General features: G+C 30.9%; 1 protein-coding gene across 2 annotated transcripts in view; it reads right to left on the bottom strand.

The window, feature by feature from the left end:
- Positions 1 to 17710, bottom strand: part of LOC114877783 (neurotrimin-like) — a 422922-nt gene that overhangs the window by 267413 nt on the left and 137799 nt on the right. For both annotated transcript variants that reach the window (XM_046286404.1, XM_029190796.2), the window contains exon 2: positions 17556 to 17615. In XM_046286404.1, the coding sequence (XP_046142360.1) occupies positions 17556 to 17615 (60 nt within the window). The remainder of the gene's footprint in view (positions 1 to 17555; positions 17616 to 17710) is intronic.

The raw sequence follows: 17710 nt of genomic DNA, 5'->3' as shown, positions 1-17710 counted from the left end.
TTCTATTTTCTGCTAGCTTTTCCCTCCTCTCACTGTCCTTCTTTGATCCTTTCGCTGTCCTTGTCGTTCACGGGTTTCCGGTCGTCGTTTCTATGAACTTTGACGATTTCAACTTTTTTTACATTGTACTATTTCCACTTGCAGCACTTTGCCCATCATTTTCACGATGCCATCGATTTCCAATAATCGACGCTGGCCAGGAGAGCCGTTGCAAGCGAGCAGAACGCTCATCACGTATTCCATTTCGTTGGACCGGTACGTCGCATTAAGGTGGGGCTCTACCCTGACCGGTGGCTAGATAATGGGCGAAAAAAATATCACAATTTATCATATCATTCGCGGTCATATTTGCTTTATGATTGTTTCCTATTGTTGGTAAATAGTTCATGGTATCCCGCGATAGGTGCAATTTTGTGTACGTATTGAATCACAGATGAGGTGACAAATATGTAAAGAAACCTTCATCATTATTTCTCAAGTAGAATGCTATTGTAAAAAATATTTGTCGTGTTTAATTTTTCAAGGTTATGCCCAGAATTGGTGTAATTAGGTAAAGTCTGGACTGACCCCTCCTAAAAAATGTAAACTTTCACGCTTCTAAAGTGTTAAGATACAAAAATTAGAAATCTGCCTTTAAGCATTCCAAAATATTAAAATTCTAAAATTGTAGACTTTCAGAATTTCAAAACTTCAGACATTCAGGATTAAAAATTTTCAAATTTCCTACATTTTAAAATTCCAAAATTAGAAATGTTAGAACTCCAAAATTTCAGAATTTAAGATTTTCAAAATTTCAGACTTCAAAACTTTCAAATCCTAAAAATTTCAAAATTACAAATTTTTTATATTCTAAAATTCTAAAATTTCAAAACATCCAAATTTCAGAATTCTACATTTAAAAAATTCCAAAGCTCTAAAATTACAAAATTTCAGAATGTCAAAATTCCAGATTTCTAAAACTTCAAAATTTCTAAATTTCTAACGAATTTGGCCCACTCTAAGAAAAGATCCAAGTTACGCTCAGGGTTATACCAAGGCGTGATTCAAAGTTAAATTTAAAATTCATTACGTTATTTTGATCCTGGAAAAACTAAGGGGTGAATGTATGTGCCTTTCGTAAATAACTGTCCACCTTTGGAAAGCGTATATGTACGTTCGTTGCGAAAGGGCTAGCAGTTAGAATGCGCAGCACGTTTGGCACGTGGGTGGTCTGTTCTTTTGTATTTCAAATGTCTTGGCTCAGATTGGAGTAATCAATTCGAAGTTAAATTAAATATATAAATAGAATGACCTTTTCTATTTATAAATGGAACTTTTAGATGTACTAGACGTCATCATTGATGAGGCATAATTTAAGTAAAGTAGATCTTTCAGTTATAATAGTGGAACCAAGGAGTAATATCTTGTTCCAGAAAATAAATTAATTTTGTCCATAGAGGAAGGTTAAATGCAAATTTAGACGTGTACCTAGTTCAATTTCTAGGATGAAAATATCTATAGATACTTATTGTTGATCGATATACGCATAGAATAACTTCATGAATAGCTAGCATGTTTATGCTCTCAAAGTGTGTCAACATACGCAAAGTGGAGACAAATTACAAAATAAAATATTTTTATATTTTCAGGTTCATTTTTAGGGCAGTTGAACTTACAAATTTTGTAAAATATTTGTTTTTAACAAGAAAAGGATGTTTCAGTTAATGGAGATAATTTTGGCATTCTGAAATTTTTTAATTTTGGAACTTTGTAATTCTGAAATTCTGATGTTTTGAAATTTTAGAATTTTAGAATGTCAGAAATTTGTAATTTTGAAATTTTTAGGATTTGAAAGTCTAAAATAGGAAAGAAGAAGTTAGTTAATTAAAGAATACAGTAATTATTGAAATTTGATATCTATCACATTTTTAATGGGCATTTTTAATATCATTTGTTACCTATTTAGATAAACGTGTTAAAATCCCCTATGAATAAAAAAATATACATATAACTGCATCCTTTTTTATTATTAATTTTCTAAAACCAAAAATAATATATTTGTTTCAACATCTGTAGTTCATTTATAAATTTTATATTTTATATCTATTATATTATTTTTTATAATTTCCCTTGTGCATTAAATATGAGACAAATAATTGCCCAGACTCTATAGTATCTTTCAATTTTATTTGTATACATATTATTAATGGATCGAGTCTTAAAGAAACTCAAGCTAAGAAGTTGAAGTGTTATTCTTTCAGATGCAATTGCCATTTAAAAACAGCATTTTATTGCTCGAACAAAGATAAAGTAAAATGATAGTGTGTTGAATTAATTATTTATTGTTCCCTCCTATTCACATGTTCGGTAGCAGTGGTTTGCTGTTTTTAAAGATTCCTTCAACAGCCAAGTCAGTAGAATCTGTTATGGCATGAAGATTATATAAAATGTATGAAATTCATGGAGTAGTCTGAGTAGGTATCTTTTCTTTGTTATTCCTGTATTAAATATCGTTATATTCGTACACATAATGAATTTTACGTATTATTTTCATATTTTTAATACAGCTCTTTGAGGTAGTTTTGTATCCTTTTCTGTGTACTTGCGCAATAACTTCGTTTGGAATTATTGACAAGCAAATAATGTACATTATTTGAAAAGATTATTTGAAAAGATATACGCAGATACCGTCGTTGGTTTTGGAAGTATAAAAATACTGTCCGAAATATTATATTCAGTGGCCCGAATTAATGTTTAAAATTCATGATATTTAGGTAATTATTACTCAACCTTTCTGTTTACAATCATATTAAGGAGCTACAGTCTCAGATTTTTAATTTCATCTTCATTATTCCACAAATATTGAATTTATCTTCATTAGAGAGTGTTAAATCGTTCTTCTAAATATTTTCTTTAGAAACAAATTCTTGGGCAAAAATCAATCTTTTCTTTCGATCTACTTCGTTGACATACGATTTTGTATGAGGTACTATACCACTTTATCTATTTTCTTTAAAAACTTAGGGTACAGTATCAGACAGAATTGTGCGGATATTCGAGATTTCGGAATCAGGTCCGATCTGAATAGAACAGGAGGAATCGGACGAAATTGGGCGGAATCTGATGGAATCGAATGAAATCGGACGGAATTGAGCGGAATCGGGTGAGATCGGGCGAGATCGGGCGGAATCGGGCAAGACCGGGTGGAATCGGGCGAGATCGGGCGGAATCGGGCGAGATCGGGCGGAATCGGGCAAGCCCCTGAAAATATAGTATCCACCACATCCCGATCTCGCCCGACTTTTCCCGACAGTAGTCGAACTTCGGATACCCCTGATTTTCGAGAACCTGCATATTCCTAATATTAGAGCGTATGTTTATTACAGATTTTTAACCGTCTCTCTGAATCCAAATATTTTAACGTTAATCCTATATAGAGGTATAATTACACCTCATGTATTTTCAGTGTAAATTGTAAAGAAAAATACTTTGGTGGCGTAAATATTTGCAAAGATAGGTATGAAAAAATGTTATTGCCTTGGGATGTGATTGCACTTCTATACACAGAAGAACGGTTAAAACAACTAAGAATTCTTTATTTTCTTTAACAATTTTTTATACGTAATTTTGATCGATTTTTTTCTAATACCCAGTGTGGACACACACTTATTAGGGCGCGAAGAAAATACTAGCAATTCGTAAAGTGCTTGTCATCAGCGAGGAGACGAATTTTCATGATGCCAATCAAAATGAAAATCTTTTAAAACGTTGAAGATCTCGCTGAGTCATTACTCTCTTTTCAACAGTGGTGGAATGATGAAAGCACGTCCTGTCGACGAGCAGGGTGAAAACGAAATGAGGAACGAAAAGGATGGCAGGGTGAGAGGAAAGACGGGACGGGAGGTTGGGAGAAGCGGGGAAAGGTAAAACTCAAGAGGGTCGCAATAGGTTTGAGGACAGACGAGCCGAAAGCATGGAAAACGAATATAGTCAGAAAATGAATCGGGTAGAGGTGTATTCCTAAAAAATTTAAGTCGTCTCTTCGAACCCATCCATATATTTACTTGAGTTGTTTCTAAAGGGACGATAAAAAGGACACTTCGTTACATACACGGTTAGAAATTCTGAAATAAATTGTGCATTTGTCACAGTTCTTTCGCATAAATATTTGCCACGTTATATTTATTTATTAGATGTAGAAATGAAATGCTGCCCCATAAATGGAATATTCGGCAGTGGATACTGTTTGCTTTTCATATTCTACAGATATTTTGCACTGATGATCTTTTTCTCATTTTTTTTTAATGGTGTCTTTTTTATGTACAAAAGTGGTAAAGTGTCTACAAATCATTTCAGCAAGAATACTTTAAGATAGAAGCAACACCATCCCAAAATTAAGAGTTAATATTATTATATATAATTACAAAATATTAGTATCCATAGATATTTTAATTCAGAAATTGACTTAACATGGTAATGTAACACATATTATCTGTGAGGGTGTTAATTGCATAAAGGTAGCATTGGAATTATGTTATGTGACGATGTGACTGTAATCACTGTTTACTAATGAAACATTAGTTTGGTAAATTCAAATACTCTAATGTTCTAACGTTCTAACGTTCTAACATTCTAACATTCTAGTATTCTAACGTTATACCGTTCTAATGTTCTAATGTTCTAATGTTTTAATATTCTAATATTCTAATATTCTGATATCGTAATATCCTTAACATCCGAATATTCTAATATTTAATATCTTAGTATTCTAATAATTCATCTATTTGAAACTATCATGCATCGATACAATTCTACAATTATGTGGACGCAAACTACTTGTAATTTTGTAATAATGTTTTGAATTTTTATATTAGATTTAGAATGAATCAAGTGAAATATAGAGAAACGTCGTCTGATTTGAAACGCCATTATCTACTCAGCCAAGAGCACTTGCACTCGCCTCTGTCAAGTTTGAAAACTGAATCAAGTAGAAAAGTAAGGAAGCACGGGAAAGTAGAGAAAAGGGATTACGAGGGAAAGGAGGATGGTAGAAAATGGTCAAATTTATGGTTCTTCCAAAAAGTAAAGTTTTAGTAAAATGTTTCTAAAAGTAAAATTTCAGTGAAACGATTCTGTTAGTTTCAACGAATTGTAGGTGTATAATTATTTATCGCATCAATAACGGAAAAGTTATATAAAAATTATTCGAATTGAGTATTATACTATTGAATTATAATAAAACACAAACTATCATAATTGAAATTTATCAGATTTCTTTATTTTTTAATTATGAAACATGTATTACTCCTCAGCTTACATAATTGCTCTAATTACACTTATGAAAAAATGTTCAACGAACAGTTAATTTGAAAATCAAAATTTAATGAAATAGTGACTGAACTTATTTCTTCTGAAGTCATTGTTATCTAAAATTGTCAATCTTTAATTTTTTCAAACGATATACGAAAACAGGAACATTCTTTTAGCATTTTATAATATATCAGTATGACTTTACGATTTTCAATTTTCAAAGAAAATGTAAATTTTATAGAAATATTAATTATTACACTCTTTAATTGCTGTTATAAATTGCTCATCACATGTACATTATTATGCATATCAACGTGTACGTTGTATAATAACAGATACTACAGAACCAAATCATTATTTGGTAATAAAATATATTATTTAACCGTTTGCGTTCATTTATGTTCAAACAAATTCAGATACACGGATTATGCAAAATATTTGTGGAATTGATGCTGATTCCTTGTTGCTTGCATTACTATTGTATGAATGCTACATACGTGCAGTACAAAGGGTCATGAAAGTATTTGAACAGGGTTACGCTTAAAATTTAAATACATACAAATTACACAACATGATGTTTACTGATATCAAACATGTATTTTACAAGCAATATACACGAGACATGCAAACGTGATTAATATTAAATAATACATATTAGCAATCCATTGATGTGTTCTATGGAGAACCATCCTGTCAGAACTCTTTAATTGCAACTAACTTTGATCAATTTTATATTAACTGAATTTATGTTAACAAGATATCAACAGGATTTGTATTAACAATCTTATGTTAACAGAAAAGTATTCTCTACAATAATAATTTACTTAATTACTAATAATTTTGCGATTTTACTATAACTTCTACCTTTCTCTTCTAAAGTTAAATGTACAAGTTTTAGAGGAATAGTGTAAAATTTAGAAAATGAAAATAGTGTGAAAATTCAAAATTAAATTAAAATCGTGGCTCTCTCCATGATCCGTCGTTCAAGAATTTCTATTTCCCTTATCACGTTACTGTTTTTAGCAAAGCTCACATTGCTCGATACTGTACATGGTAATTTATTAACAGAGTGTTTTACATATATTTGGAATAAATCTAAGTCAAGGAAGACATGATGCACTTACGTATAGTATAGACACATGGATGTTACATACCCTTAAGTAAAAATGGTGAGAGGCAAAGTTTAACAAATTAACACACTGTCTATCGTAGTAGTCACTGAGAATTAGTGCATTACATTCGAAATAATTGAGTAATTAAAAAAGGAAAGAAAAAGGAATATTAAGAATATTAATAATGTAAGGTGGTACATTAGAAGCTACAATTGAAAAATTAAATAATTGTGTTCTTGATAACACTTATTACAATCTGATTTTGCTATTAAAACGGCGTAAATATGAAATGATCTAAATCATTTGTGTGACGTTAAAAAATATGAAAATGATAAAAAAGCATGTTGTAACAAAAACATGCCCAACTATCATCCCCATGAGATTAACATGACAATGCACATATTTCATACAGTCAGATGATAGAAAAAATTTATCAACATTCATACACAGACAAAAACATTTGAATTTGTACATTAGAACTATTTGCTCTAATTTCTATATGCCTCGTATTTCTGCATAATTTCTCCACGATCAAGCCCAGCATGATTTTCGATTCATCTTATGTGTCTTACCGGTCTAATACGTTCTAATTCGTGTAACGTCTAAGTCGTCAAACGGATCAGAATCTTCGAGGAGCAACTGATTAAAATCGCCCTTAATAAATCCTCCAGAGCCGAGTGACGGATTAACGTTCACAGGTGGTTAATCGCAAGATGTCTCTCGATTTGCGGATAAATCAGCAATCACAAAAGACTCGTCTCTCTCATTAAGAGCGTAGAATGTTCAGATACAAAGGCGGCGCTCGTCTTATAAACGATGCCGACGACGACGGGTACGACGCAAATCAAATATGTCATTTATATCTGATGAAGGCCGTAATGAAGTCGTTACCTGTCTGAGCAGGCGAAAAGCTGAAAATGCAAATCGAGAGATGGACGTCCTAGATGCAACCCGGCCTCTTTCTTCTTTTTACGTTCATTACACTTTTCTCACTCCGTCAAACAATACATCCTTGTTGTTCTTCAAGAGTTCATAACTTCGCCAGGACTTCTTAACGTGCTCATTTTTGTGCCAAAGATTACTCGACGAAAGCGTTTCAAGAAATAAGTGGATGTCTTCCGGGGACGGTGAGTTTTTAAACAGGAGTGTGTTAATAAAGTTATCAAACAATTTTCTGTATAAGTGATTTGAAGAGAAAGAAGCTACAAATGCGTTATTTTGTAAAAAAGAAAAAAAAGAGGCATATTGTCGGCAGCCCTCATTTTTATTTTCAATAATAATTACAAATAACAAATTGGTATACTGTAATTGATAATTACAAATGAGTATACTGAGCAATAATTAATTAAATATCAATTAACTAATTAAAAAATTAAATAATTCATTTAATTAATTATTGCTCTGTATACTCATTTGTAATTATCAATTACAGTATAACAATTTGTTATTTGTAATAGTAGTAGTTTTCAACCTTTTCATAAGTGCATGAAACCAAAACTCAAAAATTCCAGCTCCAACAAGGGAAGCATGTTCTATCCATAAAAAGTTAAAAGAGATTTTCTATTTAGTTACATTGCTAACATATATTCCTTCTGTTTAATTTCTAATAGAATAATAGTAGAAAAAACGTAAATTAACATGTATCCAGCTAAATAAGCTTCCAATTAATCCTCGCAGTTTAAAAATTTTAAATTGCAATTATAATGAAAATTTGAATATTCAGATATTTGAATACCAGTTGAATACCGATTTGAAATTCGACTTTCAAATATTCAAAGTTTATTGGAACATGTTAATTGACTTATTGGTCATTAATAACTGATGCCTCGCAACATCTCAAAAGTAATTAAAACAATACTTGAAAAGTGGAGAAAGATAAAAAGATTGAATAATATTCCTATTATAGTAATCATATAAAATATAAAATTGCAAGCTTAAATTTGTTACTTTAATAAAAAATATTTGTACAATTAGATAATTATTAACTCCTCTGATATTATGTATTAAACAATAATAAATTACAACCCTTCAATATTTAAATCTGATATAATTGTACCAAAACCCTGATAAAAAAAGAGATTAAAACTTCTGCATACATCTAATATGTACATTCAAAGGAAATAGGTCGTGTGTGCACGTTAGATTCTTTCTCTCTGGATAAAAGTGTCAGTCAGGGGAATAAATGGTTACTGGTAGCAAGTAGAATCAATATTTTCAACAATGAAATCGTTCACATTCAACTTACGAGTGGTCACTTGTTCATTCTCTCGTCAGGAACGCTTGCTAAAGAACTGCAGAATGCTCTAGTGACTACTAAAATTATTCAGTTTGTCTCCTCGTAGCTATTACACGATGAAATTACGTTCATGTTCCACAGGAAGTAATTTGAATCTCCCTTGTTACATTTACCATCAAGTTTTTATGTACGTATTCAATAATATTCTGCATATAATATCATATCTTTTTTATGTAGATAGCAAAGTAAACTTAAGCGAATTATTCATCTAACCCAGTTCATAGAACATTGAACTTTTGGGAGATATAAAAAATTCAATAGTTTTTGTTCTTTCAATAACGTTTAGATCATAAATTTAAATCTTTTTCACATTGTTAAAAAAAGTATACATATTTCTAATGAAAGATGAGTGTTTTTCAATTGGAGTTTCTTTAAAATAACTCTTTTTTATTTATCCAATGAATTGCGATAACTGTTAATCACCTACAATTTTTTTATTAGGAAGTTTATTTATTAAAATTTATTTTTTGCAAAAGAAATGGTAGATTAGAAAAAATTTGCAATTGATTAATATCTATGACAACTGATTAAATAAATAAAAAAGAAAAGTGACAAATTATTTTTATTCTATAACCCCCAGACGGCGGACCAAGGAGAGAGCCAAAATTAAAAAGTACAAAATTAAATTATATTATATCATAATTAATTTTAATAAAAATTTATTAACAAATTTTTTATTTTTTATTTGAAATAATTGTCACGTGATAGTTACATTATAAGAAACACATCAAAAGTGACATAGAATAAATCATGGATAAATTCGATAAATTGTACCTGTACCAAATTTCATATAGGTACTTTTATTAAAATATATCGAGCATTTTATTGCTGTTAATATGAACAAATAACTACATAAAACATCATGTTCTATATTTCTATTAAAATCTATTATTGAATCTGTCAATGTCAGAATGCAACAGGTAAAACACTTTGTAAAGCGATTTACATGAAATTGAATAATAAACACAAAAAATACATGGATTCCTTTCGTATACAAATCGTATTTTTCATATTAATGACAGCATTGTGGCAGCTTTTAATTACAGAAATAAAATGATAAAAGAAAGGTTCTTCTTCGCATACGTATTAAAACGAAAATTAGTGCTTTAAAAAAAGGTTGCTTAAAAACAAAAATAAGTAACTTCTTAGATCTAGTAAAGGTATTACACCCTCGTTATTCTCGGAGGGCGGACCTCGAGGTTAATTTAATTAAAAAAATTATTCTTCTAATATATGAAAACTTTTTGTTTAAAAATGATACATTTAACATCAAATTAATGTCCTTGGACCCAGGCTCCGCTGTTCAACGGTTAAATAGAATATTATTATCACCTTCACTAAAGTAACAAAATCATTCACCCCACAAGTTCATCCCCTCGACACTCTCCACGAAAACATCATAACCACGTTGTCGTCGCAAATTCGATCATCTTACTGATTTAGCAGACTCCGAACAAACGGATTGTAAGATAAAGTTAATTACAACGACTGTAACTACATCAGCCTCGATTGAACTAACCGAACGTACGATCAATTAGCATAACGTAATTCCACCTGGGGTAGGATGAAAATTTTTGTTTGCCTGTTAAGAATAATTATCGCCGATTCAATCAGCTGACACGGATTGCACGGTTCAACGGTTATTGTTATTCCCAGCGCGGTTCATCCAAGGAACAGTGTTTTTGACAATTATTGGTATACGTCAGATAAAGATGGCACGTAGCCTACGGTCCCGCGTGAGCCTCCAAAGTTCCGCGTACTTTAAGTTTTGATGAGACCGAGTGCACGCATCACCTGAGCCTGCCCATCTGTAAACAAGATTTATCAGCGGAAACGTTTTAGCAAAACTTTCGTTCCCACGAGTAAACCGAGCGAGCGCCTGACCGAATGCCGGTTACCTCTGGAACGCTTCTCGATAGGAAATATTTCACTTCGACGAACACACGGGAATACACAGTAATTCCCAATGCATTTTATTTCACATTCGTTGCACCACCGAAAGATCATGTTCGTGTTCACCAGCCGGCTAGCCGGCTAGCTAGCCGGACGGTTGGGATGGTTGGTATGTTCGAATGGGGATTCAGATTTGTGGAGGAAGAATAGGGGTTGAAAAGGGCAGCCGGTTTAGGACCGGGGACGAAGGACGGAAGGTAATGAATGAGGCCAGAAACGAGCAGGGATTTTGGATTAAGACCACTATATCTTTGCTATTGTAATAACTAGCTTTTTCAGAGACTTTCTGCCATACGAAGGACGGCGATACGTATGCGGGGCATGCTAAAAGGTGATTCCTTTCCGATGAAAACGGACTTGGTATTTTTGTTCGAATAGGTGGATTGAAAATGTTTTGGGAGGAATTGAAACTCGGAATTTGTGGGAGAATTAAAATGGAAATTAAGGAAAAGTTTTTATCCTTTAACAATTTTTAGAAATAAACATTACTTTATTGGGGTGTTTTATAGGAGAGAAGTGTTGCCTTCGGAAATCAAAAATTTTACAATTCTAGAATTCCTAAATTCCAGCATTTCAGAATTCACAAATTTTAAAATTTTGAAAGCTGACAATTACAAAGTTCTAGTATTTCAGAACTTAAAAATTACAAAATTTCAAAACATAAAAATTTCCAAACTCCAGCATTCCAAAACTTCAACATTTTAGAATTATAAAATACAAAAATTTCAAAGTTCTAAAATTCCAAAATTCCTAATGAAAGAAATTGATCAAATGTAGAAGAAACAGCAAAACCTACACTTCGTAATTGAACCAATTGTGTTCCTCCGAGGTAAATCAGAACGCAGCATCAGTTTTTATAACAAACAAAAGCTGGTAAGGCGGGTTTACGTTGAAATTACGAATCATTAAGGCTTTAGAGTGAGATTGAGGTAGAAAAGCAGCGATCGTTCTTGCGTGTTCGTTCTTACTATCTTGCCTTCACCAGCTAACCGTTCCTAAAGTCTTTATTTGTGTTCCTGACAAGTGGAGACGGAAATAGCCAAAGGATGAGAGAGAGGAGACGGAAAGGACGAGAAAAGCCCAAGATACTTTGAAAGTAGAGATATTTACGATCGTGTACTTAGTGTACACAGAGTCGCGAAGGTGGGAACGGAAGGATTTGCGAGTAATTAGTAGAATGCAATTAGTTAATGGCCATGAGGGAAGACGACGGTTTCAGACCTTATAATCCAACAGCTTTCGCGTCTCGGTTTTGGACCCATGGGACAAAGGAACAGAGAAATTTGAAATAGTCAATCCGTAACAATCATCCTATTTGCAGTATATCTACTATTGGAACATCCTATGCACTCAAGTTACGTAAATCCAGCAATCTGAAGAATTAAATTATAATCGTTATAATCCTTTAGATAAATATTCAGAAAATCTCTTCAATCTCAATGATTTTTTAATAAATTGTCAATTTTAGAGAATTTTTTATTGTTTTGCTCATACTTATTCTTTGGATTCAGTTTACTTTTAAATAACACAAAAGAGCATAAGGGGTAGCTGAAAATAATGATCATTTTATAATATTTTGTTTGAATAAAATTAAATTTGTTTCATAATGACAACATTTGACTCTTAAATAGAAATTTGAATATTTTTCAGCACAGTGGTGAAATAGTAAAGCATTCTAGTTCTCCAGAACTATGTTGGATGCTAATCTTGTAATAGCTACTGGTGCGTATAATCAATACTGACTCGAATTGTTTCGACCTATTCCGATTGAATTCAGGTCCGGAATTTTCACGAAATTTCGATAGGGTTTCTTTGAACGTAAATGAAATGTTAAGCATTTTGCTACCATTGAGCAAAAGCTCTTTTCAAAACAATAGTGGCTCGAAAATTCAAGTAAATAATTGCTTGAAAATTTAAGGACTTTTGTTAATCTGAAAAATAAATAAAGTATGTTTTCCACTTGCTAACAATAAAATTAGACATCTAACTTTCAATTCCAGTTCTTCAAATTACTCATTATACATAGCTGTATATGAGTTGTAAATTATTAATTGGCAAGTAGTTAAACATTCATTCTTATGCTAATATTAAAAATATTCATGATTGTTTTATAATTGATGTATCTATTGTAAGTACCCTAAACATTTTACTTAATAATATTGTATGTCTAAGAAAGAGAAATCGTGAATTATAGTATTAACAATTTTTATATAAGGTGGTTCACAAAACTTATTTATGGACATTACAAGAAACAGGAACTGCATTATCACATTTCGATAATCTTTTTTTTCTTGCAAGGACGGACGTCCTTTATGAATGGCTCTTATAGGTACAAGTAAATCTTATAAAATTGGTAAAACTTGACGGAAGGTTTGTGTGGTAATTTTGATTAGCATAACTAGGACTTATTCTTAGGGTGGACGAAATTGTTTAGAAGTTTTGTAATTTGAGAATTTGGAAATTTATAATTTTATAATCTTGGAAATTAGAAATTTGGCAATTTTTGAACTTTCGAATTTGGGAATTATGGAACTTGGAATTTGGGAATTTTGGTATTTGGAAATTTAAAAATTTGCAAATATGGAAATTTTAGAATTTGGGAAACCTTAGATCGGTGGAATTATTGAATTCAGGGATTTTGAAATTCTGAAACTTTGGAACTCAGGAATTTTGGAATTCTGAAATTTTGAGATTCTGGAGGTTTAGCAATCTGGAATGTTATAATTCCGAGATTTTTGAATTTTTAAAATTTTACAATATAGAGTTTTGGAATTTTGGAATTCTGATATTTTAGAATCTTAAAATAGTAAGGCCAATCCACCTAGTTACGCCAGTGATAATTTTTATCAAGTGTTAAGCTTTCAATTAATATAACGCCAGTATTATCCTGCAGTGTTTTTATGTCATCAAATTATATTAGACTTTCTCTACAGCAACAAAATACAAATAAGTTTTTTAATTCCGTTCTTTTAGCATCGTTTATCTTCTGTATCGAGTATAATTTACTTTTCGCATAATAGCTTAATACGAATCTCTCAGAGGGTCACATACTCCTGTAGCATAATAATAGCAGAGAGTAAAACCGTGGTCCTTTAGCGATATGAAACGAAAATAGAAATCACAGTAAAGCAAAATTGCACCAGTCGTAAAAGTATCACGGAATTTCCATTAGGATAGCAGACAGTAATGACTTATATTTACGGTTATACTTTTTTCGTGTAATTTCTTTTCTGCAATACATTATTTTAAATTATTGCAAAGCTTGTTGTACCTTATTTAAGTAGTTACTATGCTATATGTTAATTTAAATATATTCCAAACAAATTATAACAGAAATAAAAAAATATTTAGACTTTTAAGATTTCTAAATTTGTTTAATAAATTAGACAGTACTTAATTTTAATTTATTTAAAATTGTATTTATATTTCATTTTATATTCATTATTGTTAGGTTTATACCTGTAAAATTAATAATTAAATGAATAAATAAATATTTTCCATAGCAGACTTAAAAATACATTTACTGATCTTCGTATTTATTTATTACTAAATTTAATAAATCAGTTAATCTATAAATACAACAAAATTAATTGCATTGTACTCGCTTTAAAATGTTACACAATATTTTACATTAAATATAACAACATCAAACGTTATCATAATAGAGCTATCGGGTCTTATAAGTGAATTAAACGAAGAATCGTATCGATTAAAACGATTTCAAACATGAGAGATAAAATCTTTGTGTAAATATTTTAATTCCACTAATTGAAGCTTAAAACGAGAGAACGTCTGAACTTTCGAATATGAAATCTGAATTCAATTAAAAGGTTCCTAGATTTATACCACATGCTAATTAAGGGTAGATAATAAAATTATCAAATTGAACAATATACGCAAAACATCCGCAATGGGGTTCAAGACTTACTAACCCCAAAGGCAGAGAACTCCAAAAAATAATAGTAGCATTTCATATTGTGTTATGTAGCAAATTTGCAGCGTAATGCAATAGAGGGTTAAAAATAAAATCTTAAAATTTTCCAATAATATGTTTCGTTCTTTTAACCCTTGGACGGCGGACCATGGAAAAAGCCCCAATTTTAATTTATTATTGCATTTCATATTGCTTCCATTTTCTGTATTTTACATTGATCCAGTATATCAGATCCATTCGTTTAAAAATTATGCATTCAACTTTAAGCTAATATCCTTAATTATGTTTTATAAATTTGCGTCTCGATTGACTCAGATCCCGCTGTTCAAGGGTTAATCCAAAACGTTAGTCACCTAAGTTAAGTATAAAACATCCTGAGATTTAAAACGTTCATCCTACGGCATGGATGCAGTAGACAATCATAAAGTTATAACAGCCTTTTTGGTTGTCGGTCATGCACAAGCGCGAACAACAAGCCCTTTCCGCAATAAAGTTTAACGCGGTGGTTCCGTTTTATTGCGCTCGTCGGATGTGTTACGCGGAGGGTGATCTCCGCAGGGTGCCTCGAAAAAGATGTACATAGAAACCGTAAATTGCTCGTGCCAGAAGAAATTGAAAAATTATTTATTATTTCACATTCTTAACACTTTGTGGACCGCCTAGGTCGTACATGGCACAAACAAAGACCTTCGTTGATATTGTTACTTCTGTTGAAAGATTTTAAACATTTAATATCTAGACAAATGTACTACCTGATTATTTGGAAATCCAAACCTAGCATAGAAAATAAATTAAAAATTTATGAAATAATCATAAAAATAATATGGATTTATGGAATATAATTATGGGTAACTGCAGTAATGAATTATATAACAAAGGTTGAGTCATAATCCAAAATATTGAAAATTAGAAATCAGAAATGACGATTTACGTGAGGAATTAAATGAATAGACGCAGAAAATCATAAAGAGAAAATCGCAATACATTCTAATCAACTACAGTAGACTCTCGTTATATTGCCACGGACAATTGCAGGCGTGGAAAATGTTTTAAGTTTCCAAACTTTCAGCTAAAAAAACATTATTTTCATAAGTTATTATGATGGAAGTGTGGCACTAGATCTCCTTAAAAATCCACGTAAAGGACAAAATGCTCACGTGGCAATCTAACGAGAGACTGTTGTAGCTGTAGAGGCACGCACAACCTTCATTGAAAGAAGGCTAAAAACGGAGGTATTTTTATAAAAATTATAAAACTGAAAAAATCAATCCAAGGTAGCAACTAAATGGACAAATTGTAAAGTAATAATCTAATGATAATAAAAAAAGTTTCGATAGTTGAACTATAATATTCATAATTAATCTGTAAAAAACCAAGAATGGGACTCCACCATTTTGAAAATATCGCAAATTATCTTTATCTTTAAAAAATTTGCAAACAATTATTTTATTTCATTTATGTTTTCACGATTAGTGCTGGAGAAGTAATTTTGGTTTAATAAGGATACTATTAAAAAGAAAGCATAAAAAATTAATTGTTACTTATAAGAATTTTTCCCACCTTTCCAGGGTTAATATCTAGTTTAAAGGATTGACAGTGGGCAACACCTATTCTCACGTCCTACTATGTAATAGGTTTTTGTTATATTGTTACATGAGGAATGTGACTCTCACAAGAAATGTCAAACATAGTACTGTCGCTCTTCTACCATTGTAATCTACAAAAATAATACAATTCTATTTCCTTTCCGTCCTCCAAATAAAAGCTTGGAAGCCTGACAAATTTTCCGCTCCTGCGGCAATATAACGAGAGTCTATTGTAGATCACATGAACTAAATAACCTGAATTATAAATTTAACACAGTAACCTAGTAAGTATGTAATTAATTAATTACTCTAGCCAAGAATACCCAAGTATTTAAATATTCAAACTTACTGATATAGCTAAGTATTTTAAGAACTACAGATATAAGCTTGCCCAAAAAATATTGGCGATTAATCTTAATTGAAGATGTGATTGATTATGTTGGAAATATGATATATTATTGTTACCTCCATTACGTTCTTAAAACTTCATGAACAATGTGCAAAATGAATAGATGTAAATCCCCCCAGTTTTTATAGATTTAACTTTAAGTTTATTTGTTTATGAGTATTTACCCTTTATATAATTTCTTTGATTTTTAATTTTTAATTGAATTGCATTTTAAATTGAACGTAGTTCAATATCATCGACCCAAAAGTTATATAGTTGATCTGTCCTATAGTGTCACTTTATCAAATAATTTAACTTTCACAGGAGAGGCAGATGTTTTCATAACATGTATAGTTTCGAATTAGAACTTTGATATACGTATAAAAAATAAGCGACCCTTCTTGAGTCTAAAAATAAATTTCCCATCCGGTATAGTAACAAAAATAAAAAATTGCACAAACGCTTTAAAATGTGTCAGTTATATTTAGTTTTGAGTGAAAAAGTGATGATACTTCTGCAAAATTTTATAAATAAAAATGATGACTTTATAAGAAGAAATTTTTGTACAAAAAGTATTTTCATCTAACACCAAATTCCCATTTAGAAATTAAAAGAACCCTTCTAGCAAAGAGTCAAAAGTATCATAGAAGAAAAAAAATGTTTGCGTCAGAAGTTTTAAAATTGTTCTTCCTATATCTTTTTCAATAACCTCCTGTATTTTTATTTTATTAAAAATGTCTTTATTTCTGTGCAACAAAAGATGTCGGAAGTAAAATCAGATAGTGCTAAAATATTATAGATTAATTCATTATTTAACTATTATTAATTTATTGTTAGCAATAAAAGTATTTAATTTTTTTTAGAAACAAAAGTTTGAAAACAAGACACTGACTGCACACCATCGACATTTTTTTATACAACAAATTTTTCCTCGTGTTACTATATTTTTATTCACTCCCCATATAAATCATCGACTTGAGTTTGAAATATTACATACGTCTGCCATGATCCTGGTGTATCCGACGGTAATCCAAATTTAAGCCATGAGTTTGCACACCTGAAAATATAAAGTAAGTATATTAGAAAGATCATATAATTACGCAAATAAGTTTTTTCTTCACAATCTTTTTGAAAACTTTCAGTTTCTTTATT

The sequence above is a fragment of the Osmia bicornis genome, chromosome 7 (assembly GCF_907164935.1).
Source record: "Osmia bicornis bicornis chromosome 7, iOsmBic2.1, whole genome shotgun sequence".
Taxonomy (NCBI): Eukaryota; Metazoa; Arthropoda; class Insecta; order Hymenoptera; family Megachilidae; genus Osmia; species Osmia bicornis.
This window is presented reverse-complemented; position numbering and strand designations above follow the sequence as displayed.